Genomic DNA, 27,573 nt, shown 5'->3' with positions numbered 1-27,573 from the left:
TATGCAGTCAACAGACACATGAAAAAATGCTTATCATCACTCACCATCAGAGAAATGCAAATCAAAACCACAATGAGATACCATCTCACACCAGTTAGAATGGTGATCATTAAAAAGTCAGGAAACAACAGGTTCTGGAAAGGATGTGGAGAAACAGGAACGCTTTTACACTGTTGGTGGGACTGTAAACTAGTTCAACCATTGTGGAAGATGGTGTGGAAATTCCTCAAGGATCTAGAACTAGAAATACCATTTGACCCAGCCATCACATTACTGGGTATACACCCAAACGATTATAAATCATGCTGCTATAAAGACACATGCACACCTATGCTTACTGTGGCACTATTCACAATAGCAAAGACTTGGAACCAACCCGAATGTCCATCAATGATAGATTGGATTAAGAAAATGTGGCACATGTACACCATGGAATATTATGCAGCCATAGAAAAGGATGAGTTCACGTCCTTTGTAGGGACATGGATGTAGCTGGAAACCATCATTCTGAGCAAACTATTGCAAGGACAGAAAACCAAACACCACATGTTCTCACTCATAGGTGGGAACTGAACAATTAGAACACTTGGACACAGGAAGGGGAACATTACACACCAGGCCTGTCGTGGGATGGGGGAAGAGGGGAGGGATAGCATTAGGAGATATACCTAACGTAAATGACGAGTTAATGGGTGCAGCACAACAAGATGGCACATGTATACATATGTAACAAATCTGCACGTTGTGCACATGTACCCTAGAACTTAAAGTATAATTAAAAATATGTATATATCCATGGGCCAAAGACAAAGTCACGAGACAAATTAGAACATATTTTGAACTGAACTAAAATAAAAATACAACATATCATGATTTGTGGGATGCAGTTGAAACAGTGCTTAGAGAAAAAAATTATAACATTAAATGCTTATATTAGAATAGAAAAAAGGTCTCAAATCAAAAATATAAGCTTCCTTTTTAAGAAACAAGAAAAAAAGAGTCAAATAAATGTATAGAAATTAAAAAGTTAAAGTAGAAATCACGACATTGAAAATAGAAAAACGAGAGAAGTGCTCGTTTCGGCAGCACATATACTAAAATTGGAACGATACAGAGAAGATTAGCATGGCCCCTGCGCAAGGATGACACGCAAATTCGTGAAGCGTTCCATATTTTTACGCATAAAAAAAAAAAAAAAAGAAAGAAAAACGAGAGAAAAATGAGTGAAACAAAAGCTAGTTCTTTGAAAAGATTAGTAAAATTGATAAAACTCTAGCAAGACTGACAGAAACACAAATTTCTAACATCAAATGAAAGGAGGGATATCATTACAGACTCAGCAGATGTAAAAATGTATAAAAAGGAAAATAACAATCCTTTATACATAAATTCAACAATTTAGATAAAATGATAATTCCTTGAAAACCAGAAACTATTGAAACTCACCAAAGATGAAATAAATAATCCAAATTGTGCTAAAATTACAAAAGAAACGAAATTTCTACTTAAACCTTTTCTGAATAAAAATCTGCAGGATCAAATGGCATAATTAAAAATGTCTACCAAACATTTAAAGAAAAAGATAACATCAAATCTATATAATTTCTCCCAGAAAATAGAAGGGGGAACATTCACCAAAATCATTTGATGAAGCCACAATTACCCTGATAACAAAAGCAGATAGAGACAATCCTAAAAAACAAAAAAAAACTATAGACCAATATTGCTCATGAACACAAATGTAAAAGTGCTCAACAAAATATTAGCAAATTGAATGCAGAAATATATAAAAAGACATATGCCACTACCAAATGGGGCTGATTTTCCTGGGAATATAGGTCTGCTTCAGTATTTGAAAAATAATCTATATAACCCACCCTATTGACAGTCTAAAGAGGAAAAGTAATAGTCATATTAACTGATGAAAAAACTTTGATAAAATGCATGTCTATTCATAGTAAGAAAAAATTAAGTAACCTAGAAATAGAAGAGAATGTTCTCAACCTGATAAAAGGTACCTACACCAAACCCCACAGCAAACATTATGCTTAATAGTGAAAAGCTGAATGCTCCCCTTCTAAGACAAGGACAAGGCACCCATACCATTGCTATATAACCTTGTACTAAGAGTCCTAGTCAGTGCAATGAGACAAAGAAAAGGAGCAAAAGACATAAAACTGTTCTATTTGCAGATGACATTATTGTCTATGTAAAAAATCCCAAGGAATTTACCAAAATCTTCCTAGAACTGACAGGTGAGTTTAGCAAGGTCACACAATATAAAGGCAGCCTACAAAACTCAATGGCATTTGTATAAGTTAGCAGTGTATAATTAAAAAGTAAAAGTAAAAAAAAAAAAGCTGACCCCAAAATAAAATACTTAGGTATAAATCTAACAGAGCATGTATGATATATATATGAATGATACATACATATATATGATACATACATATATGATACATGATACCTATACGATATATGGCACCTATATGATACATACATATATGATATATATGATACATGCATATACAGTGTATGATACAGACATACATGACACACATGATACATACATATATGGCACATATGACACATACATGATACATACATATACATACATGATACATACATGATGCGTACATACATACGACACATGTATATGATAAGTACATACATACGACACATGTATGATACGTACATATATACGACACATATATATGTACATATATAGACACATATATATGATGCATACATATATACACAGAAAACTACAAAATGTTGAACAAAGAAATCAGAGATGATCTAAATAAACAAATATACTATTTTCATGAATTAGACTCTACATAATGAAGATGTCAGTCATCTCCAATTAGAATCAAAATATCACTAGAATTTTTTGTAGATATAGATGTGCTGATTCTAAAATTTACATAGACAGGCAAAAGAAATAGAAAGCTAAAACAATTTTGAAAAAATAATAAAGTTAAACTGCTCAATTCTAAACCTTACTATAAAGCTATAGTAATTGAGGTAGTAGTGTAGTATTGGCAAAGAAATAGACAAACAGATCAATGGTGAAAGACAGATTTCGTGCAGAAGCATGACGTTGGATTCATACATCACACCATACACAAAAGTGAATTAAAGGTTTTCATATAAAATCAAAAACAATAAAACTACTAGAAGAACACATAGGCAAAAACCTCCACAACATTAGTGTGGGCAGTGATTTTTTTTAATATGACTCCAAAAGCACAGGCAACTAAAGCAAAAATAGACAAATGGGATTGCATCAAACTAAAAAGTTTCTGCAGAGCAAAGGAAACATACAAAGTCAAGTGATAACCCATAGAATGGGAGAAAATATTTGCAAACCACACATCTGATAAGGCATTAATATCAAAAGTACATAAGGAACTCAAACAATGTAATACCAAAAAAATTAACCTAGTTAAAAAATGGGCGAAAGATTTGAACAGACATTTCTGAAAAGACGACTTACAAATTTCCAATAGGCACATGAAAATATGCTCAGCATCACTAATCATTAGGAAAATGCAAATTAAAGCCACAATGAGGTAACACCACACACCCGTTAGAATGGGTTTATCAAAAAAGATGACACTTAAGTTGGCCAGGATGGGAAGAAAGAGAAACTCTTGCACATTGTTGGTGGGAATGTAAATGAGTACAGGTGATTTCTTTTCCAAAATGCCTGGGACCAGATATGTTTTGAATTTGGAATTTTTTGGGATTTTGGAATATTTGCAGAATATATACCAATTGAGCATCCCTAATTAAAAGGTCCAAAATTCAAAATACTCCAACAAGCATTTCCTTTGAACATCATGTTGGTATGCAAAAAGTTTTCTATTTTGGAGAATTTAGGGTTGTGGATTTTTGGATTAGGGATCCTCAACCTGTACAGTCATTATGGGAAATGGTATGGCGGTTCCTCAAAAAACTAAAAATAGAACTACCATATGTTCCATCAATCCCACTTCTGGGTGTATATCTCCCCAAAATTAAAATCAATTGTCAAAGAGATGTCTGCACTCCCATGTTCACTGAAGCATTATTCACAATAGCCAAGATACAAAAACAACCTAAGTGTCCATCAGTAGACAAATGGGTAAAAGAGCATGGTACTGCTATAAAAATAGCCATGTAGACCAATGGAACAGCATACAGAATCCAGAAATAAACCCAAATACTTACAGCCAAATGATCTTCGATAAAGCAAACAAAAACATAAAGTGGGGAAAGGATACTCTTTGCAAAAAGTGGTGCTGGGATAATTGGTTAGCCACGTGTAGAAGAATGAAACTGGATCCTCATCTCTCACTTTATACAAAAATCAACTCAAGTTGGATTAAGGACTTAAATCTGAGACCTAAAACTAAAAATCCTAGAACATAATATTGGAAAACCCCTTCTAGATATTGTCTTAGGCAAGGATTTCATGGCCAAGAACCCAAAAGCAAATGTAATAAAAACAAAGATAAATAGCTGGGACTTAATTAAGAGCTTTTGCATGGCAAAAGGAACAGTCAGAAGAGTAAACAGACAACCCACAAAGTGGGAGAAAATCTTCATAATCTATTCTATTTTTAGTTTTTTTGAGGAACCTCTATACCATTTCCCATAATACATCTGACCAAGGACTAATATTCAGAATCTACACAAACTCAAACAAAATCAGCAAGAACAAAACAAACATAAAACCAACATATGAAAAATGCTCAACATCACTAATGATCAGGGAAATGCAAATCAAAACCACAATGCAATACCACCTCGCTCCTGCAAGAATGGCCATAATAAAAAAACCCAAAAAACAGTAGATGCTGGCGTGGATGCAGTGATCAGGGAACACTTCTACACTGCTAGTGGGAATGTAAACTAGTACAGCCACTATCGAAAACAGTGTGGAGATCCTTAAAGAACTAAAAGTAGAACTACTATTTGATCCAGCAATCCCACTACTGGGTATCTACCCAGAGAAAAAGAAGTCGTTATACGAAAAAGATACTTGCAAAAACATGTTTATGGCAGCACAGTTCGCAACTGCAAAATCGTGGAACCAGCCCAAATGCCCGTCAATTAACAAGTGGGTAAAGAGACTGAGATCTATATTTATGAGATACTGTGATCTATAATATATATAGATATCTATATATATGTATAGCTCTATCTATATATACAAACAATGGACTACTACTCAGCCATAAGAATGAATTAATGGCATTCGCAGCAACCTGGATGGTATTGAAGACTGTTATTCTAAGTAAAGTAACTTCAGGAATGAAAAACCAAACATCATATGTTCTCACTGATATGTGGGAGCTAAGCTATGAGGATGCAAAACCATAAGAATGATACAATGGACTTTGGGGACCAGGGAGAAGAGTGGGAGGGGGCAAAGGATAAAAGTCTACAAATAGGTTGCAGCGCATACTGCTTGGGTGATAGGTGCACAAAAATCTCACAGATCAGCACTAAAGAACTTACCCATGTAACCAAACATCCCCTGTACCCCAATAACATATAAGAAAAAGAGAAAAGGTAGCATGTACATATAATGTAATACTATTCAGTCTTATAAAAAGAAGGAAATCCTAACCTTTGTGACAACATGGATGAATCTAGAGGACATTATACTGAGTGAAATAAGGTGGGCACAGAAAGACAAATATCATATGATCTCACTTATATGTGGAATCTAGAGAAGTAGAGAGTAGAATGATGGTTACCAAAGGCTGGGACAGGGAATGGGGAAGGAATGGGGAGTTGTTGGTTAAAGGATATCAAGTTTAAGATAGACAGGAAAAATAAATTTTGAGATATATTGCACAGCAGGGTGACTATAGTCAATAATTTATTGTGTACTTCAAAATATCTAAGACCATAAATTTGAAATGTCTCACCACAAAGATGCTAAACAAGTGAGGTGATAAATATGTTAATTGTCTTAATCATTCTACCCTGTATACATATATAAAAACATCACATTTTATCCCATATGTATAATTATGATCTGTCAGTTAAAAATATAAATCAAAAATAAAATAACTGCTAAATAAAATTTTAAAAATGAATTCGGAGAAAATATTACCATTTGATTTTTGATAAAGGTGCACAAACAATAAAGGATAGTCTTTTCAAAATTACATTTAAAGTATTAGACATCCATATGTAACAAAATGAACATTTACCTAAACTTCACACTTTATACAAAATTAACTAAAAAGGTTCATAGCTCTAAATGTGTAATGTATAAACTATAGAACTTTTAGAAGAAAACATAGAATAAAATCTTTATTACCTAAGGTTAGGCAAAGGTTTCTTAGACATGACATCAAAATCACAATCCACAGAGAAAAAGATAATCTGGATGGCATCAGAATAAAAAGAAATTTGCTCTATGAAAGATACTGTTGAGAAAGGGAGAAAGCTAGCTACAGAGTGGGAGAAAAATAATTACAAATCACATATCCAACAAAAGGCCTGTAACTGGAATGTATAAAGAACTCTCAAAACTCAACAATTAGAAAACAAACCAGTTTAAAAATGGGCTAAAGACTTGAACAAACACTTTATTAAAGAGGATACATGAATGGCAAATTAGCAAATGAAAGTATGTCCATTTCTATTAGCCAATATGAAAATGCATATTAAAAATTGTGATATGCAATAGCAAAGACTTGGAATCAACCCAAATGTCCATCTGTGACAGACTGGATTAAGAAAATGTGGCACATATACACCATGGAATACTATGCAGCCATAAAAAAGGATGAGTTTGTGTCCTTTGTAGGGACATGGATGCAGCTGGAAACCATCATTCTTAGCAAACTATCACAAGAAGAGAAAACCAAACACCGCATGTTCTCACTCATAGGTGGGAACTGAACAATGAGATCACTTGGACTCGGGAAGGGGAACATCACACACTGGGGTCTATCATGGGGAGGGGGGAGGGGGGAGGAGGGAGGGATTGCATTGGGGAGTTATACATGATATAAATGATGAATTGATGGGTGCTGACGAGTTGATGGGTGCAGCACACCAACATGGCATAAGTTTACATATGTAACAAACCTGCACGTTATGCACATGTACCCTAGAACTTAAAGTATAATAAAAAAAAAAAAAAAAAAATTGTGATATGATATTAGAATTGGTAAAATGAAATGTACTAATACTAGAGAGGATCTGGAGCAACTAGAAGTCTCAGACCTTGCAGGTGAGAATGCAAAATGGCAAAGGCACTCTGCAAAATGGTTTGACAGTTTCTTGTAAAGGTAAACACATACTTACCATATGATATAACAATTTCACTTCTACATTCTTACCCTAGAGAAATAAAAATGTATATTCCCACAAATGTCTGTAAACAAATTTTATTAGCAAGTCTATTCATAATTGCCCCCAAATGGAAACAACTCTAATGTCCTTCAATGGTGGATGGATAGACAAACTATGACGCATCTAAACAATGTAGCACCACTCATCAGTAAAAAGAAATGAGCTATTGATCCACACAACTTGGATATAAAAGGAAGTAGGTTGAGTGAAAGAAGCCAGTCTCAAAAAGTCACTGTATTTTTCCACTATATGACATTCTCAAAAGACAAAAAATATAGTTACAAAATACAGATCAGTGGTTATTTGGGTAGAAGAGTTGGAGACAAAAAGGTAGTATGAAGTTTTTTGTGGTGATCGAACTGTTCTGTATCCAGACTGTGGTTGTGATTACATGAATCTATACATGTGTAAAAATGCATAGAACTATACACCAAAAAAGTCAATAGGTTATACATGTTTTGTAAGCTACTTTTTTCAAGCATAACTATATCAAACATATCTTTTAGGATCATTAAATTTAAGTCTTTTTCATAAGAAATATCATCGATGAATTTATAAAAAGTAGTGTCAGTGTGTTGGGAAGGGACAGAAAGCTAAATTTAATTGAAATGAGGACTGAGTGGGAGATAAAGTAGAAACAAAATAAGTGGAAAAATCACATTTGGGTGTAATAAGAGAGTGACTATATGTTACCAGGAAGGAAAGATAGGGCGAGGGATGTGTTATTGGTTTCTTTTTAAGAAGGTAGAGATTTCGGCACATTTAATCCTCAAGGAGAAGGAGCCAGCTGAAAGGAGTGATTATATATAAGAGAAAGCAGCTGGAATAATTAGTAGACTGAACTCCCCCAGAAGATAGGAGGAGAGAGGACTCACAGTACAGGCAGAGGAATGAGCCTTGGATTTGAGGAAGGTATTTATTTCATTATATGTAGCAGGGAGGGAGATTAGGGATGTTAATGGGTTTGGTGTTGGAAGTTGAGAAAGTTAATGTTCCGATGGTGTCTGTATTTTCTGTGTAGAAGGAGATGAAGTCATCTCATAAGAGAATGAGGATTAGGGAGGAAAGATGGAAGGTTTCAGGAGACTGGAGAGGAATTGAAAGAGTTATTGTAAAGAAAGTTGATATGAAATACGTGGTAGGATTTCTCGTCTTCATTGAGAGTTCAGTGATAGTTTTTCCTACCTGTGAGCGATAGTCTCTTACAGAATGTTTAGTAAGTAGCTTGTCAAAGATACTAATCTGCATTTAAAATAAAAGTACTTTTATAAAAACAACATTTACATGAAAATGATCAGTGAGATTTGATGGTCATAAAATTGCACAATTGAAATGTCATTCTGGATATGACCTTGGTAGCCTCTGAAGAGATCTTTCACAAAGGAAAGAGAAATGAATGAAATTACAATGTTAAGTTAGAGTACATTATGATTCATTATTTCAAATTCAGTGTTGGTTATTCCTGCATGCATAAGGTAGAATGTCCTTGTATACACCCTCTCAGAATAAATCCTTGCATTGCAAGTACTTAAGTCAATGTCAATAAGTTGTGAAAGGAAAGAATAAAACAGTGGTCTCTAAAGAGACTTGAAAGAGTGAACAATCAGAAAAAGGCTTTTGCTGCGTAATCAGTTTTTGAAAAGACAATCATTGTTTTGTTAGGAATGTTAACGCCTTCTTCTCTAGAAAGGACATAAATGGATAGTATCAGGGGCTTCCCTTGGGAATTTATGCGCAAGAAATGATTAGGCTCCCATTTATTTGATTTGTTAACACCTCTCAGGAAATTTAAAAATATGTAGTGGTACCAGTAAAAGTTCTTTTGGGAAAAATGCCTATTTAGTATTGAGAAAGGAAAAAAAAACCATGCTTTTGATTAAGAGGAAAGAATTAAGAAATAAACGAGGGACCTAGATTCTAATTTAAATGATCTCCCAACTTCTCTCTTCCCATCTATGTTAGCTCACCCCAATGAGCCTCAGTCTTCTCATCAGAAAATGTAGCTGCTTCTTGCATATCTACAACTAGATTAGAAATATACTTCAGTAAAAAAGAAGCCACCATTCAGTTAGACAGATTTTGCACGGTTCTGATTTTTTTCCTAAAGAAATAAGTTTTCCATAAATACTATAAAAGACCCTTTGGGATCTTATAGAAGCAGGGATTTCCAGAAATTATACCCCGGGATGTAATGAGGCTAGTATTAAAACTATTGTTTAGTTGTTCTATCATTCTATTGGTAACGGTAACAAGAGATAACCAGAATATTAATCTCCAGTTAAAAGTGTCAACAGTAATAACATTAAACCCCACTGATAAACATTACAGCTTTCCCAAAATATGACAACCAAGGTTAGTTAGGATAATCTCCAAAATATAACATATGCTGTATACAAAGCTGGTTTTATAGAATTCAGTGTCTGTGCCTGTTATGTTCCAACAATATATGCACATGTATGTATATATTTGTATGCACACATATTGTTGTTTTGTATCCTGACACTAAATAACAAATTTGACAAAAATATTTATCCTTAAACCAGCCATTTTGTTATAAAAAGTTTTCTTTACAAAAATCAGAGTTTCTATAAGATGACAATAATTAATTTTGCCAAAATTATAAACGAACATGGACCCAAAAAACGCTTGGATAAACTTATCATTAAAAGAACACTTCCAAGGCTGGTCCCAATGCAGTGGTGTTTACAACTAATTGATCACAAGCAGTTGCAGATTTCTTTGTTCCTTCTCCGCTCCTAATCCTTCAATTGACTAGCCTTAAAGAAAACTAAAAAAAAAAAAAAAAAAAAAAAAAAAAAAAAAAAAAATTTTAACACGTCCTTCCAGGACTGGTTTTTCTAAGATCCAGTCTATGCACTGGCTAGTAAGATGTGAAAACATAATTCTACCAGGAAGTGTTGACATTCTTTAATATTATTTAAACTCTCCACATATTTGACCAGTGATGTGTCCAATATATCTATATAAAAATAAAGAAACCAATAGCAAAGTAGTTGTCCTATTTTTATAGTACTCGCTCTAATTTCCTCTATTCTGAATCTAAGGAATGATTTTTAATCACCCTGTAAAGTTTCCTTATTTTTTTTTTTTCACATTTCTCAAAATATTCTATTAGAAAAAGCAGCTCCTCCTTCCACTCTCAGCCCAGCATAAATACTCTGGATATCCCTTACTTCTTCTCCCTGTCTATCCATTGAAAGTTGAGCTGAACAGTGTAAAACTCTATTTGGGAGTCACAGAATTGACAGCCGTTTCAGGAAAAATCCATTGTCTGCTATATGCTGGTGGTAAAATTGCAATGAAAGGGGTTCATGTTTCCTGATTTTTGCTCAGCTTTAATAGAGTTATTTTTCATTTGATAAATATCTATTACAGAGTGGAACATAATACAATTAAAACAGTACCTTGGGACAATGTGACTAGACATAAGTCATGAAGAAAGAATGAGCATTAAGACCTCCGGCCTCGGACTCTGCTGGAAGAAATGAAATGTGTGCCAGCTGAGGTACAGCAATCAGATGTCCCCCAGTTTCTGAAGTCCTGAGTCAAAGGATACTGGGAGGAGAGGTTGACAGGAGTGAATGCTACTATATATTAAATGTTATACAGCCATTTAGAGAGGACTATCAAACTACACCCTCTGGGGAAAGGCAGACGGGAGAAAAATGCTCATATGGCTAGAAAGCTAAGACTGCAGAAATCAGAGGAATTCGGTTCCGTATGCACTCACTGAATAATGAAGTAGTACATTTAGAAGTTAATTTTATACGTCATTCATTGTTATACAAAAAGCTAAAATATAATTGTTTTCAAATCATTATAAAGATTAGAAACTATCTCCATTGCTTTCATAGCAGAGTTCTCCAGACGACTTAAAAACTGGGCTCCAATTTTAAGACAAAGGAAAAAAAAGTGTCTGTTTTAAGAATAATTCTCATAGCAGAATAGGAATTATACTAAAACACAGCAAAATCAACATTAGAACACATAAATATTAAAGTCTCACCATAGTAATGATACTACAGAGATATAAATGCTCATATATTAAGGGAAGAGGAAAGTGGGTGTATTAGTCCATTCTCACGCGGTTAATAAAGCCATACCAGAGACTGGGTAATTTATAAAGAAAAAGAAGTGTAATTGACTCACAGTTCCGCATGGCTGGGAAGGCCTCAGAAAACGTACAATCATGGCAGAAGGAGAAGCAAACACATCCTTTCTTACACGGCAGCAGGCGAGAGAATGCGTGCTCAGCGAAGCGGGGGAAGTCCCTTATAAAACCATCAGATCTCGTGAGAACTAACTCACTACCACAAGAACGGGATTGGGGAAACCGCCCATGATTCAATTTTCTCCACCTGGTCCCTCCCACAACAGGTGGGGATCATGAGAACTACAATTCAGGATGAGATTTGGGCGAGGACACAGCCAAACCATATCAATGGGGAAAAAGGTCTGTGGTTGGCCACTTGAAGAGATCCCTGTCCGGGTCTCCTTTGCCTGAATTTAGGGATTTGAGGGGCACTTGGTAGACCCTTTCAACAGTGCTATTCCATCTTGTTCTAGCTCCTTCATCCACCATTTGAAATTAATGGCACTGGGCTAAGGCTGGGCTTTCTAATGATTCTTTGAAAAATGAAAATTAAGGAAGGGCCATATAATTAACAGTTGTTCTTATCTGAAGTAGATCAGTGTGGCACATCCTTTCTGAGACGAGATCTCTCCTGGAATAGGAAGCAGGAACTACCCAGTTTAGCTGAGGGTGGAGAAGAAAGAGAAAATTGGAGATTGAAGCTCGGATTAGAAACATAGCTCCCAAGGGTAAACTTCAAGACATGAAGGGCTGGTGGAGGGAGGATGTGAGGGCGCTGCCAGCAGTGAGAGCTGATGCTGCATGGGGAGGTATTGGGCACCAGAGGCACAAGACAGGCCTGGAGTGGCAGGAATTGATCCTGCACCCACTGGAAATTTGCTGCAGACTCAGCAAAACTTAACCCAAGGGGAGACAGGACACCTGATTCCCTAATTGCATGTGTAAGAACTCTTATTTCACAAAGTGCATGCCCTCCCCTACCACACACACATCAAAGATATGGGGACAGGATTTTCAAATTGGAGTATGCAAATTGTGCACAGGCATGAAGAATCACTTTCCAGATCCTCAACTTTTATATAGGTATTTTTCTAAAATTTATCTGCTTAAGAATGTACGTATAGTCAGGGACACATTTCATGCTGGCACTCCTGTCCAGAACAAAGCTTTTCACCAAACTTTACAAAAGAAGTGTACACGTTTCACTTAATCTGAACTGAATCCTTCCATCAGGGTAGAAAAACTTCTTCAAGTCTCCACTCAAAGGAACAAAACAAAATATTAGTATAAGCAAAGCCTCTTTTAATCAGGGCCCCCTTCACATAAACTCATTGTAGGATTTCAAACTTTCCCTGTGTAATACACATTTGTCTAAGACTGAAAGTCAGCATTAGAAGTGGAGTGTTTTGGCCTTTGTTGGATGTTGTCGTTTCATGTAGTCTGTAGAGCAGGGTAGCAGGAGTGATGATACCGCATGTCCTACCCAATCCCTGAGACTGACAGATACTGTGTCAGAAGAAACGTTGCCCATGGTGGCAGTGACTCTGGTGGTTAGAGGTTTTCTCTTATATACTTGTTTTGAAAGCAGCATTTAGTTTCTTCAACATGAACTTGCTAATTATGAGCATTTAAAAATTTATAAGATGAAGGTTACTAGTATTTTAAAATTTGGGATATGCTTATTTGATTTTCATAGCATGCACTCTTCACAAATGAAGATTTTAGAGTGATTTTTAAAAAATAGGCCAATAGTCAATGTGTACCATTTTTGTTTTCATATTTTCTGTTCATTGGTCTTATATTCTAGCTATAGGAAATACAGGACCAATGAAAGTTTTTACATGTTAATATGATAACTCCTACAACTACTAATATTGAATATATTCAGTGTTCCAGGTTCCATGCTGCAGGGCCTTATACATTAGCTTTTTAAATGGCAGAAGATAGGATTCAGACTAAGGTAGTCAGATCCTAGAGCCCAAACTTTTTGTTTGTTTGTTTTTATTGTACTACATGAGTTAATATTTTTGTTGTTTCCGAAGTACAAGCATGCCATTTCAAAACATTTTTCAATTCTAAAAGGTAAGACAGTTATCTTACAAAAGTACCTTGGGTAGAATTTAGCACATCACAGGGATTTAGGAAATATTCATTTGTTATCTCCTTCCTGTCTCAAAAGGAAATCTATTTGTCTATTCCATATGAAATCCAATGCTTGTCTTGAGAGGAAGACTTTTTTATTATATTTTTGTAGCTTCAGTTAATGCTCAGATGTAGGAGTTACAAATAACATGATAAAATTTATAATTTAAGCACTCTAAATAGCTTGAGGAAATAAATCAAAAGTAACCAATGAATGCCTGATGGGAAATCCTGATGCTGTAGAGATACAGAGGTGCCCAGCAATGCCAAGAGCCATGCCCAAATGCCCAAGGGGACCAGGCTTGTGAGGACTCATGAGAATTGCCCTAGTGAGCTTCTCAAATGTCATGGAATTTTCAGAGGCACTGAAACAGCTGCCGGATGTGTCTCTGGATTTGCATAGAGAAGGGAAGCATCATGAAAAAGTTTCTGTAACTGAATTCTGAGTTTTCTTGTGAACTATGGGTCTCCAAGGGAGTCAATCTGGAGCTATAAATAATAGGTCACCTGAGGTAAAATCAGCAGAGAGAAGAGTCCTGGAAAAGCAGGGTCAGCTGAGTAGCCTGGGTTTTAGGGGAGTGGTGAGTAGTTCCATGAATAAGTTGTGGCTGCATGTGACCTTTTCCATTATGTTCTTCCCATATCCACGCTCCCCCTTCTATCCCTTTACATTCAAACAGCCCTGTCTTGGTTGGTATCTGCAGAACCACAGGCAGCCTTCCTCATGGACCTGCAGCCCAATGGCCTAGAAGTTCCATGGGCTACAAACGGTAAGTAGGAGAGTATCAGTTGGTCAGTAGAGAAGAAGGATGGCCAGAGGAGTAGACAACAGATGGGAAGCCTAGAGACCTATGAGCAACATCCCTGGTCCATGCTTGAACTTTCCACCCTTTGTGGGTCCCTAGAGGGACTAATTGGGAAGATGTATCCTAGGACAAGTCTAGACCACCTGCTAAGCAAGGCAGTGCAGTAGGAACTAGACATTTCAGATTTATGATGTTTGTGTAAATGTTACACATTTTCAGTCACAATCAGGCATATCCAAGAGAAATTTGTATTTCACATTAATTTAAGTAGAACTTGCTGAAGACATGATGCTAGAATTCATGTTTAGATAAAACTTTTAGGAAAGGCATTGGGAGAGATATCTGCGGGGAGGTAGATGTTTTAGAGCTTCATAGTTCACTACAAACCTGCACATATGGTCAGGCTCCTGCCTATAGCATACAGATGAAAACTATCAAGAAAAGGCTCAACTGAAAATAAAAACACTCAGAACTCAAAATCTATCTAGGTGTGTATGCTTACTCAGTATTGGCATAAACATAAAAAGAACAAGAAATTCCTCCAAGGTACAAGTTAACCATATATCATCTCCTTAGTCTAATCACATAATGCCTAACACCTCTATGACACTCACTAAGACTGCAGGTTTGGATATATTATCCCACTTAACTCTCAACTACTATGGAATTCTGCTAAAAAATTATCTAGAAACATGACATTTCCACTTGTTTAAATTTTCTCTTTTCTTCTATTTAAGCTACTTTATTTTCTTCAGGGAGAATTTTAAAAATACTACCTTGAGTCAAGAAGACAAAGAAAGTAAATTGCTTATTATTTGAAAGCCATACCTTTACATTCATGGATTGATGGTCTTTCAAGCCTAACTCACTATGATACTATGTTTGATCATTTTTCCCAGGTAAGTGAAAGTCACCCAGCGATGAACTGATTCTGTGCACTTATTGCTTCCTTTTCTCTCCAGTATGCCTCAGGAATTGGATCATTAGTACAGTAAAATAGCTGTAGAGTCTTGCTCTGTACATAGTGTTGTACAGGCCAGTGAATCACTGTGAGATGCTTTTACTCTGTGCTCATTTAGTGCTCCTTTCCAAAGAATAGTAGTTTAGGACTGCCTGAGGTCAGTCTTCTCATTTAAGTCAGAAAATGGACATTGCTTTAGATCTGAAAAAAAAGGAAATAAAAAATAAAATAGAAATAGGAAAAAATAATTCACGTCCCCAGTGAACTTGGCATTTGCTTCAGTGCAACTAGACATAGATCTAGACTGCTGCATAATATAAACAGTTTTGCTTTGCTGTTGGTCCATGTGGCTGCAATTTTAATGGACATTAACATCTTAATATATTAAAATCAAATGAGATTTGATTATGAGGAAAGTTTATGCAGTCATTATGAATAAAAATGATTGATATGGAAAGTGCTAATGTTCACGATATAAATTTGCTAATTGTCTTTCTGTGGCAGATATCATTACTATAGTAGGCACTTATAGTTACATTATATTGTACAGAAGCATTAGAAAATTTGATCTTAAAATAATATTTTAGCATTACATTTTTCTTTTTCAAAACTACTAACATCCTTCATGTTGGGAAACATCAATGCTACTCTAAATGTGTCAGCATTTGTAAATGCCTTGAAGATGAAAAATGCACTCATGGGCCAAGTAGAATCTTTCAAATCCCCTTTTAAAGGAAAAATGGCTTTCACTAGCTTTTGAATTTGACTCACAGAACAACTTGTAAGATTTAACAATAAACTTACCATAAAATGTAACATCCATGTTATCTCTAATACTAATGGCAATGATGGGCTTTTGATTTTTGATCTGATCATCTCACACAAAGTGATTTTTAAATAATTCACAAAATAGTCCCCATTCCTCAGGTGTAAGAATGTCTTCTATAAGAAAAAACGCATGGGATCCAAAAACTTTGATTCCATAAAGACCATATACACATAAAATGAGAGAGAAAAATGTATACAACCACTCAAATATTCAGACATGTTGTATGATGATTTGGTTTTTATTTCAGAGAGAAAAGGAGGGTTGAATTATTTTTGGTCTTGATTTATTAAAGCCATTGTCTCACACTCTCACCTGGTTTTGAATGGGTAAATGTCTTATATTTGCTCTAGGTAGATGATAACCAATCAGTAATCAGGGTTAGGAGTTCCGGGTCCATTCTTTAGTGGACAACTATCATACTATGTTGCTTATCTAACTCTCTGAGCTCTTTAAATTAAAAAAAATTAATCTCATTCTATTCTTAACTAGTACTGGAAAATCATGCAAGAATGTCTAGACATCTAGAAAGAGTTCAGCACACAAGTACACTACAAATAATATCATGCCCATGGGACACAAACTTATCTTATGGACTATATTTAAATAGAAACTTTTCTGTCCCATCTCCATTTCCTTGTTGTCAATAAGTGTAAATTGCATTAAGAGAATAGTAGTAAAGTCAATTATCTTCTTTATGGTCATGAAGATGACATATAATCTCTTGGTCAATGTAAATTAATTTATCATAATTCATTTTACCAAATATATTTAATATATGTATTCATTAATTGAATACTTACTGATGCCATATTAGGTAACCAGCATAGTTCTAGGGAATAAGTATATAGAAATAAAGCTGTAATTGTGTTATTGTTCTCAAAAAACTTCAGTATACAGGTTAAGTACATTGACAGAGGAATATACAGGTTTGAAAAGGGAAATGTAGGAGAGCTACTTGAATGAGGTGAGGCAATCAAGAAAAGAAGATTCTCGAAGTGGGCTATGCCTGATCAATATTTGAAGTTGGAGAAAGAGTCATCTAAATAAGGAAACAGAGTATTGGTATTTAAGAGAAGTAGAACAGTACGTGAAATGATTCAAGACATGGCAAACTAAAGGAAATTTTGTCTTGGTTTGACATTAGTGTGCAAAGGAGGGCATGATGAAAAGACCTCATCACAAAAGACTTTGTCTTGAGTTTGGAGTTTATTCTAAAAGAAAAGGAGATAGCTGTATTGAAGAATTTTATGGAGAAAGAATATGATCAGGTATGCTTTTAAGAGTTTCACCTCTGACATTATTATAAAGAATAAATTTAATAGGAGGTCATCACAAGATATTATGTGAGAAATAAGGATCTGTCCCAAGGCAGTGACATGAACATGGAGAGTAGAGACCTTATGAGAAGAGTTGGTAACCTTTAAGATGAAAGTAGCAAAGGGAGGATCTAGGATGAATTATTCGTTTCAGACCTGGGTCATTGTGAGGAATCCTGGTGTTATTCACAATATTAGGGAATATTTATAAGAGTAATTGTGATGAGAAGTATTGAGTAAAAACAGTTGAATATAAGATTATTGTGGGGTCAGGCACTGTGGCTCACACCTGTAATCCCAGCACTCTCTGAGGTTGAGGCAGGATGATTGCTTGAGCCCAGGAAGTCGAGGCTGCAGGGAACCATGATTGCACCGCTGCACTCCAGCTTGGGCGACAGAGTGAGGCCCTGTCTCTAACAAAAATAACAACAACAATAACAACAAAAAGATTACTATGGAATATACAATGACTTCTAGATAATTTTAAATATAGAACCAGAGCTCAGGAGAGATAACTGAGATGGAAATGTGGATTTTGGAATCTTTGACATCCATGTCTGAGTATAATTATCCAGGGAGATTGTATACAGAGAAAAATAACAAAAAATCAATGACAAGATGTAGAGAGCACTGACCGTTAAATAATACACAGCAGAAGACCTAAAAGTACAAACTGAGAAATGGCTGGAGAGATAAGAGGGAAGCTAGGGAGTAACTGACTGTCTGTGGAAGTCAAGTGAGGAAAAATTTTAAAATTTGGAAAAGGGTCAAAATAGATGAGTACTATGGAAATGCATTGATAACAAGAATGTACATTATCATGACCTATTTAATTATGTTCAACCATAGGATGATAGGATGAGGACTGAAGTTGATAGAGAAGTAGGTGAGAAATAAAAAAGAAAAGGCTGAATGTGCATAATGCATCCCAGAATTTTTACAAGGTGTTAGGCAGGATGTGATTTTCAATGGAATATGCGAGGTGCTATTCTATTGGAGGTGCTAGAAATATGTCATTTCAAATATACATATTCCTATGTCTCTTAAGTACCAAAGAAGCAAATCAGTTTTTTCTGGTGCATTGGACTCTCTGTTTGTAAATTTGCTGATCCCTGTAGCCATTCCTACATGTACAAGGCATTTCACTGAGAAGTGAAAATATAGCCAACCAGCAAAGTATTTAGGCTGCACAACATCTGGCAATCAGTTTGAAAGACTTTTTTCACTGAGTTGATTAGTAGCTCTGGTCTAACACAAACCCATCCTTTATTGCCCTTCAGTTCACAATGACAGCAAAATCTGTTAGAGATAATATGTTTTGGGGGCATGTGAGGCAACATGAGTTTTGGACAAAGGAGCTCCATTTAAGTCCATTCTGGAAGTGGCAAAGTTGACTATGTGTGTTTTTTCTGGGTGTTAAGAAGATATTAAATGCAAAAAGAAGAGACCAGAAATATCACTGTCTCGTTATTTATTTAACATATTTATTTAATTTTTAGAAAGATTTTATGTCAGGAACTGCCCCCAGGTACTAAGTAGCCCAGGATCTCCAATACATGTAACAATAAACAAAACAGGCAAAAATATGTGCCCTAAACGGGCTTACATTTTAATACAGAGAGGGGAAACTACAATAAACAAAAGTAAAATAAATTGTATGTTAAGTGGTGAAGACCTCTGGGGAAAAAATAGTTAAGCAGGGAAAGGGTGCTAGAATTTTTATCTGGGTGATGGGGGGAAGGGAAGATGAAATATGAAATAGGATAACCCCACTAAGAAGGTAATATTTAATTAAAGACCTAAAATTATTGTGGGATTAAGTTATGGAGATACCTGGAGAAAGAAAAAAGCAAAAGAATATGAAAGGGTGAGTGCCTGGCATCTTCTAGAAACAGAAGGATAAATATGGCTAGAGAGAGATTAAAAAAAGAAGAAAGTAGTGAGAGATAATATCATAGAAATAATGTGAAGAGAGACTCTAGACCATTGTAAGGTCTATATTGAGTGATTTTCAATAGGAAAAACAAATTCTGGAGTTCTAAGGAACATCTTAAAATCTTAAAATATATCATTTACCTGTTAGTCTATCCTTTCTTTTGAGGGTGGTACTTCTGCAAATCACCTCCTAGATCTTCTTGGCACCATCATAGAATACCTTTCTTCTCAGAGACTAGAGAAATGGACTATGCACTTCTCTGAGAGTGAAGAGATAGTTTCAGGAGATACACTGAAGGCAGTCTTTGTGCCATTCAAAAAGGCTGATAGTGAGAGCAACACGGAAATTTGAAAGAACCTTTTCCAGAACTCAAAGAGAAAGCAATGGATTGAAATCAGTTTCTGTATTTTGTTAGCAAAACATTCCCTAGGAAAAAGAAAGCTTTCACATGAGAATTTTTAATATATCTCAAAAATGTACTCTTTTGCAACTAAAATACACCCTATAAATAATATCTCCTCAAATGGAATATGCTTCTTTGGACAAAGAAAGAGGAGAAATGCTGAAGAAAATAAGCTCTGTGGATCTTCCACATAATATTTTTTTACCATTCATATTATTGTGATGGCTTTTAATTGCCTTCTTGAATATTCCTGAAGTGGTATTTTCAACTGGAGTTTATATATTAAACTGGTTCACAGAAAGAGTAAAGAATAAGGACAGTTAGGTAAAAAGTATTTCACACCACTAACTTAATCAGTGGTGGCCTCACCTATTGTAGAACCAGTGTATAATTTTATACAGTATGCAGCCACGGATCTGGAAACCTGGGCTTTTATCCTGACTATGCTATTAACTACCATTTTAATATTCTAGATCTTCATTTTCTCACCTGTAAAATAAGCAGTTGAATGGACAATAACCACAGCTTCCTTGTTAGGCGATCTATAAAAATCAGCTGCCATGGGTAGGGTTGTGTCCAGCTTCTCTAACAAGAACCAAGCTCAGTAATCCTTTAGTGTTAATTTACCCAGAGATGCCACTTACACAGCACTGTACCCACTCCTCATTTTTCCCCCACAGCTATTATAGACCATATACTTCTCCCTAGCCAGAGTTCAGTGTCATAATCTTCTTTTTTCTCCCAACAGTGTCTTAGGCAACCATAACCAAAATAATGGGAGATGGCACTCAAGTTGCAAGCAATTTGCTACTTATCATTAGGGGCATGGTTATATTGAAGCCAACAGTTCCCAGTATAGCTAAAAGGAACACTTACATCCCATCAACCCTTTCCTCCCATCTCTAAAGCATTATAAGATGTCATCAGTTCCACCAGCATAAAGCAGTTGCTGATACCCCGGGCATAACCAAAATGGATCAATTAGCTTTACAATTAAAGAGATGTAAATGTATAGAATTCATTTCCCTTCTTTATGAAGTCGGCCTCTGTCCTGAGAGAAAAGTCTTCCACAAAAGTAACAAACTCACACCTTCAACAAGTAGAGATATTAGTGATTTCTCGATCTTTGTCATCCTGTCCACTTACTTTGTTAATCTCCAAATGTATAGAAGCTTAGACCAAGGAGCTATGTTTGTTTCAGTTCTGATGAAAAGCCCTAACAATGTCATTAGATAACTGTGATAAATTTTAATCTGATGACAGCTTGTGACCCACAAATTGCATTTAAAATTAAAATGCATTTACAATAAAACTGGCAAGAGAACTATAATATTAAACTTGCAATTCACTGTGATAAAACACCAATATATTTCACGATATTAAATATGAATACAATAAATATTTAGCATCTTGCAATTGAAATATAAAAATGCCCTTAAATGCATTGTCTTAGTAAATTAAAATTGGTTGATTAATCTTACTTTTTATCTTTGTTTTGCGTTAAAAAGTTGAAGTAGAGATGGATTGGATTGGCTTTGGTAATACACCCTTTGGCAGAGCTCCAGGTATAATCTAGGGCTACAAGCTTTTAGGTTTCTCATTTGATGAGCAAAAGTCCTCTATTTTTCTCATCCCAAATATTCATCTACAGTAAATTAAGACATGTTTTTCACATGCTTAAGTTTATTTCTAACTTTTAAGATATAATTACTCAAGATGTATTAAATGTGATCTTTAAACTTTTTTATATGTTAGTTTTGAAAAAAATGACTACACTGATATTGTTGGCAGACCAACTAAATCATTGCTAACTTAGTAAGAATTGAGATTTTTCTGTAATGAATGTTTGTATCCGTCTATTATTAAGCAATACTATAAATAAAACTCAACCCAATGTGTATGTTTTTGTCCCACATTTCAGCATTGAAGAATTGTATGTGATAATGAAAGAACTCACTACAGCTGTTTGCAAATAATTTAATAATCAAGTCATAGCTATTTTCTGGTTTTCAAAATGTACCAAAGAACTATTGAAAAGCCCACAATATAACATCATAATTATAACAATTAACATGTGTATTTAATAATAGCTTTAATAATCCTATGCATTACTTGCTCAAAAGATTCATGATACATTTAAATAATAGCATTAGCTGGAATAAGAAAGAACCATATTTCACTCCCACTATTGCACACAGAGAATAAAATTCACCCACTCTTTTAAAAAAGATACCACAAGGATTGTAATTTCAAACAATTATTTTTACTCATTACCCCTAGAACATAGTATACACTCAGCAAATGTTGGTTGAAGGAATGAATGGATATGTGTAATTGGATGAGAAGCACACTCTGGGAAAATGCCTAGTCTCTGGTTGTTACAGGACTACTGCATGGACAACTGCTGTCACAGTAGGGTTTCTAAAATATCTCTGCCATATTTTATTTCGGTTCATGTGTGTGTGACAATGATAAGGAATTCAGCCCAGCAAGTCCTCTGCATAAAATAGAGGTGCTATGTATCCAAAAAGCAGGGACACCACATATAATATCTCTCAGGTACTTCTCAAGGTTTGCTTCCACATGAGACTTGATATTGATTCTGGTGCCTCAAATCTATTTATATTTGGGAGCAGTCTCATTGTTACTCTTGGTTACACCTTATCAAATCTGTCCTAGGGACAGTGCCTACCCCAGGGTTGGAACTGTAATTTTTATTTTTATTTATTTATTTTTTAAGTGCCAGCGGACGCTAGCCATGGTGCTGAAAGAGACAAGAGGATTCTATTTGAAACCTTTCCTTCCTCTTATTGGTTTAGAAATTTCGAGTGACAAGAGCAGGGGCCAAAGGAGCCTGGAGCAGCATCACTAATGTGAACCATGTATTTCGATCTTTTGGGCGGAGATGTGGTCCATCAGGTTACAGCCAATGCCTTCCTATGAGCGCTCGCTAGACCAAGAGACCTTATGAATGTAGCCGCTGCAGTAGAAAAGCTTACATCCAGCAGAATGTCTTGTCCCTCTCCTGAAAAATTGACAGTTAAGTGCATAGCCTAGAAACAAGAGCAGGGAATCTAGACCGAGGGGAGGCGAAGTGGGGAGCAAACCTGCATTCATACTGAAAATGTTCACTAGTTTCATATAAGGTAAAGACAAATCAAGATCTAATTTTAGCTTAAGTTTTCGACCTCAGTTTTCCAACAGGTGCACGACTCCCTCACCCCTTTCCTGTCAGGTACTGTCCTGCTTTACCTTTTTAGAAAGGCTTTCTTCGCAAGACAAGCTTTTCCTAGAGTCCTTAAGCATGTGCAGTTTCCCATCTCATGCACAGCTCCGGCTCTATGCCTGGCAACCCCTTACCTGCAGTGTGAAGATTAAGGAGCAGGCACAGCGCAGGGAAGCCGACTGCTCTCCACATAGTGTTTGCATTGAGAGGTGGAGGAGAAACTCCACCACGACCCCTCTTCAGGTAAAGTACTATTAGAAAGAGCCACCGCCAAGGGTCTTCTAGTCTCCGGGATTCGTTCGCAGGTCCTCGGCTGGGGTTTGCAGAGCAGTCAGTCTGTGGCGCCGACAGAAACCATCACCGGCTTCAACCTCCCTAAGAGAGGGACAGAGGAAGAAGAGTAGGAGGTTGCGGGCAAGGGGCACAGAAGCGCTCAGAGGCGGCAAATGCCTGGCCTTCTGGACGCCCAGAAGCCAAGGCGGAGACGGCAGGGTGGACTCCGCGCCAGCCCAGCAGCCCAGCAGCAGCGCCGCGGCTACTGAGCATGCCCAGCGCCGGCCCTCACGAGGCACGGGAGTTTCAAAGTGAAATTCCGCTTCTCCGGGTCTTAGCGGCGGCTTGGAGCAGAGTAGGCTCCATCGCCGGGGTGGTGGTGGTGAGGGGTGGGGGAAGGAGGAAGTGCGGGGGAGGCGCTTGCTGTGGTTACTAGGGACCCAGCGTCCATCAAAAATCCGAGGGTGGGGTGTAGCTGAGTGAGAGTAGATGGGGGTATGACCAGAGAAGCCAGAGGAGGGAGCTGATGACAGTGTCAACCATGCCACCCACCGTACTCTTTCCCCAAATCTTGATTTACAAGTAGACCGAGCTCACTGCCTAGAATTGGCGTTTGCAGATTGACCAGCTTCCCAGGACTCGCCTACAGGAATAGAGGTGTCTTCCACTACTGAGCATTCTGGCTGCTTGGGGGAAGCGTTCCCAAGGCAGCTTGCTTGGTGTAAGCAGTAACCATGTATTTCGTGGGCGCCTTCGTCCTTCCTACAGCTTCCCCCTCTTTGCTTCTCTTTCCACTCTTTCCAGCTCAATCCCTGTATTTAAACTTTCTTCTGACTCAAGTCCTCACAGTGTGACAGAAAGAAGTGAGACGATACTTTTAGACCAGTAGAATATATCTATGTGATTGAAGCAAAAGAAGACATCTTTTTGTTTCGTGGAGGTAATAATCTTTAGTTTCCCTTGTACTCTTTATGGTGAAAGATAATAGATCACTTCAGTGCCGGGGCTCATCCGGCCCAGCTCTGTGTGTCTAGGGAGGCTACCACAGTCTGCCTAATGTAGATGGTTTTTTATCCCCCCATCTAAGTCTTTGGAGTGTGGAAAGCGTTATTAGTCATGGCTAATTGCCGCTAGTCAAGTCAAGAAGTCCCTCAGCTAGACTTCTCTCTTTTAACTATCCCAGGGCCACTGCCCTTTCTGCCTCTGTGTCTTCATGGATGTTGTTGCCTCTTTCCTATTTTCCTCCACTTGCATCACCACCACACTAGAGTTTTTGAAGGTGTAATGTTGGTCTCACTTTTCCAGAAAGCCTTAACTCTAACTAACTCTAGATTACAGTGATCTTTCTCTTTCATAACACTTGTTTAGCAGTGCCTCATATTATTCTTTTAGACAGTTCATTTATCTGTGGTTTGTTTTACAGCACATTGAAGGCTCCATAAGAACTGCTGAATTTTGGATTCCATTAAATTGAATAAAGTTGTCCTAGCCAAATAATCGGGGCTAACGAGTGCTCATTGAGTTGAGCTGCACATCTCATTCAGTGCTTTCCTTCTCCATCCTCTGTGAATTGAGACAACTAATGAGAAATAGACTATCCACCAGAGCTTAAATTAGGTGGGACCTTGCAAGATCAGAAAGCCCAGACGGTACCATTTATTTCTTCTATGATTTATGTCATCTTCAGCTCTGAGAGCAAGGCCAGGAAGCACTCCAACAAGTGGAAGAGGGAGACAATGAGATGTATTTTTAATAACTTGACAGGCCTTCTCTGCTGAAAATAGAGACATATGCAGCTCCACCCCCTACTCCCCCATGCATGTGGCACACTCCGTTTCTGTGGCATTATCATTTCACCCCAAACCACTCTAAGCTGCAACCTCTTCTCCTATTCCTGATTCACTGTCCTCCATTTTACTTTTCTATTTACGTATCGCTTTCTAACAAACCAAAATCATTACTTATAAAATCCATTGTTTAGTATCTATTTCCTTACTCCCCCAAAAATGGAATTTGAACTCCAATGGTGAAGAACTTTGATGATTTTATTCGTTGACACATTCCCAACTCCCTAGAGCAATGCCTCATGCAAAATACTCAAAAATGAATGAAAATAATAGTTGATAAAGTTCAATACTGACAATTAACTCTTTGAAATTCTTACTGAATCAAACTTTGAGATAATTTATTTAGCAGTCTGTAAAGCTTAGAAGAGTAACTCTTCTCATCTAACATCTGGTACTAGAACTGCTGCAGGGCTGGAGGTTAGGGAAAAATAATTGTATCCCACTTACAATAGGTCTACTATTCTTATTTTCTTGTTTCCTAAAATAACTAACTATCAAACTTACATAGGTCTCCAAGAATAAAATGTACTTACTTATGGTAATGAAACAATGCTGCAGTAATGTTCTGAACCCCTTCCTTTTCCACAGATAATTCCAACATTTATTGGTAGGGCATTTAAAATTTCCATTATTATAATTGACTATGACTTTGCCAAAAAGCATCCTGCTGGCAATGTATTTTGCCCAGGGCTACAGGTAGCTGAATTATTAAACTATGCATGAAAATTCCTTTAGCAGCAAAATTTTCCAATTTCCAATTTGGCTGGATATATCATTAGAATAGTTAGTTCAGCATGGTAAAAATAACCCTGAGTGGGCTGTAATTTTGGTGACTAGACATTCATTATTAATTTACTTAAAAATGATACAGTAACAAAAAAGGTCATATGCCTATGTGAGTCAATGTAATATCATACTTGTAATGGCTTCAATTCACTTTTTCACTAATTGGCTAATTCACTCATTGCTGTTCATGAAGCCAAACAGCAATGAGTGAATTAGCGAATTAGTGAAAAAGTCAACCACTTAACTCATTCAGAAATATTCTGAGTCGATAGGTGCTGTTTTTCCTTAACTGTGATCTAATACTAGTAAAGGTGACTTGGTGTTTTGGAATAAAAGCTTTGTTAAAATACTGCATCAGGGATTGTTAAAAGTTAGTTGTAATTCAAAGAAGCATGGAAATTACTATGAGAGAACCATACAAATTAGTAGTGGCCTACAGAGCTATGTCAGAAAAGAATCATTTACATTTGACAAGATAAATTAAAAATATCATATGGACTTTTCCTCCACATAAGATGCATCATTTCTTTTCCTTATGAGGTGAGTCTAGGAGAAAGTTTATGCAAGAAAGAAGCCTTTCAGAGCCTGCCTTCAAAAGGGATTTGATCATTATGAGCATCAATATTTACTTCTCTATAAATGGATGAAAATTATTCATGTCAGCCATCTTTCCTTAAGACACTTTAAATTGAGAAATCAGATCCATTGATTGCAAGGGTCTCCTACTTAACTTATTTAGGTTACTATTATTTAAGTATAATTACGGATAACATTGTGCTTCCTGTGTGCCAGACTCTGTTCTAAGCATTTAGATGTCCTATTTAAACATTATCATATTTCTACAAGAGGGTACTATAATGATCTCATTTTAGAGATAAGACAGTTGAGGCATGAAGAAGTAACTTGCCCAAAATCAAGTAGTAAGTAATCAGTTAAAAATTAAATTGATAGAATTAAGATGTACCTCTGATAATTTGATACCAAACTACTATATTACACTACCTCTAATAACACACACACATGCGTGCTCACGCACACACACACTCAGTTGTAGGTGGCTCACTAGAATTAGATAATTAGATCAGGGCTGGGCAGGAGACACCTGACCCCACAGTAAAGCTCTGTGGTGAGGAACACTCATAGGAGATTATCTCCAGGAGAATGAGAGACACGCTTGTGGCAGTCGACTCTGGGCCCTACCATCTAGTGAACAAAGACGACAAGTAAAATCATGCTTAGAGGAGCTGCGTTAGAAAGATACTTCAGAGGGAATGGAGAATAATGAAGGAAATGATTTCTTCTATGGAGGGTGGGAGCAGAGGAGGGGATGGGCAGCAGGCAAGAAACTGGTGGGCAACAGGAAATCAATTGAGTCTGGCTGGATAAGTAGGTTTTGACTGCTCTACATAAAGAGAAAGGCCACGGAATTGTGTGAGCCAGTGGCAGAGATATGAAGCAACAAAATGGATTCAAGGAACTTCTGAACATATAAGGGAACAATAGGTAACAGTGATCAACACCTCATTAAGATTTGTTCTGTGCTTGCCCTTTCCCATCTTTTATGCAGTC

At 36.5% G+C, this 27,573-nt stretch overlaps 1 protein-coding gene and 1 non-coding gene across 2 annotated transcripts in view; one reads left to right on the top strand and one right to left on the bottom strand.

Moving 5' to 3' along the window:
• The window catches only part of PTPRR (protein tyrosine phosphatase receptor type R), a 294,648-nt gene extending 270,938 nt beyond the window's left edge, over positions 1-23,710 (bottom strand). The window contains exon 1 of the mRNA XM_030939760.1: positions 23,233-23,710. Coding sequence (XP_030795620.1) covers positions 23,233-23,290 — 58 coding nt within the window. The 5' untranslated portion in view covers positions 23,291-23,710. The remainder of the gene's footprint in view (positions 1-23,232) is intronic.
• LOC115900254 lies at positions 1,071-1,177 on the top strand. Its single transcript, XR_004059909.1, has one exon. It is a non-coding gene; the product is annotated as a U6 spliceosomal RNA (small nuclear RNA).
• Positions 23,711-27,573: the final 3,863 nt, after the last annotated feature.

The sequence above is a fragment of the Rhinopithecus roxellana genome, chromosome 10, assembly GCF_007565055.1.
Source record: "Rhinopithecus roxellana isolate Shanxi Qingling chromosome 10, ASM756505v1, whole genome shotgun sequence".
In the NCBI taxonomy this organism is placed as follows: Eukaryota; Metazoa; Chordata; class Mammalia; order Primates; family Cercopithecidae; genus Rhinopithecus; species Rhinopithecus roxellana.
Note: the sequence above shows the minus strand (reverse complement) of the source record. Positions and strands in the feature narration are given on the sequence as shown.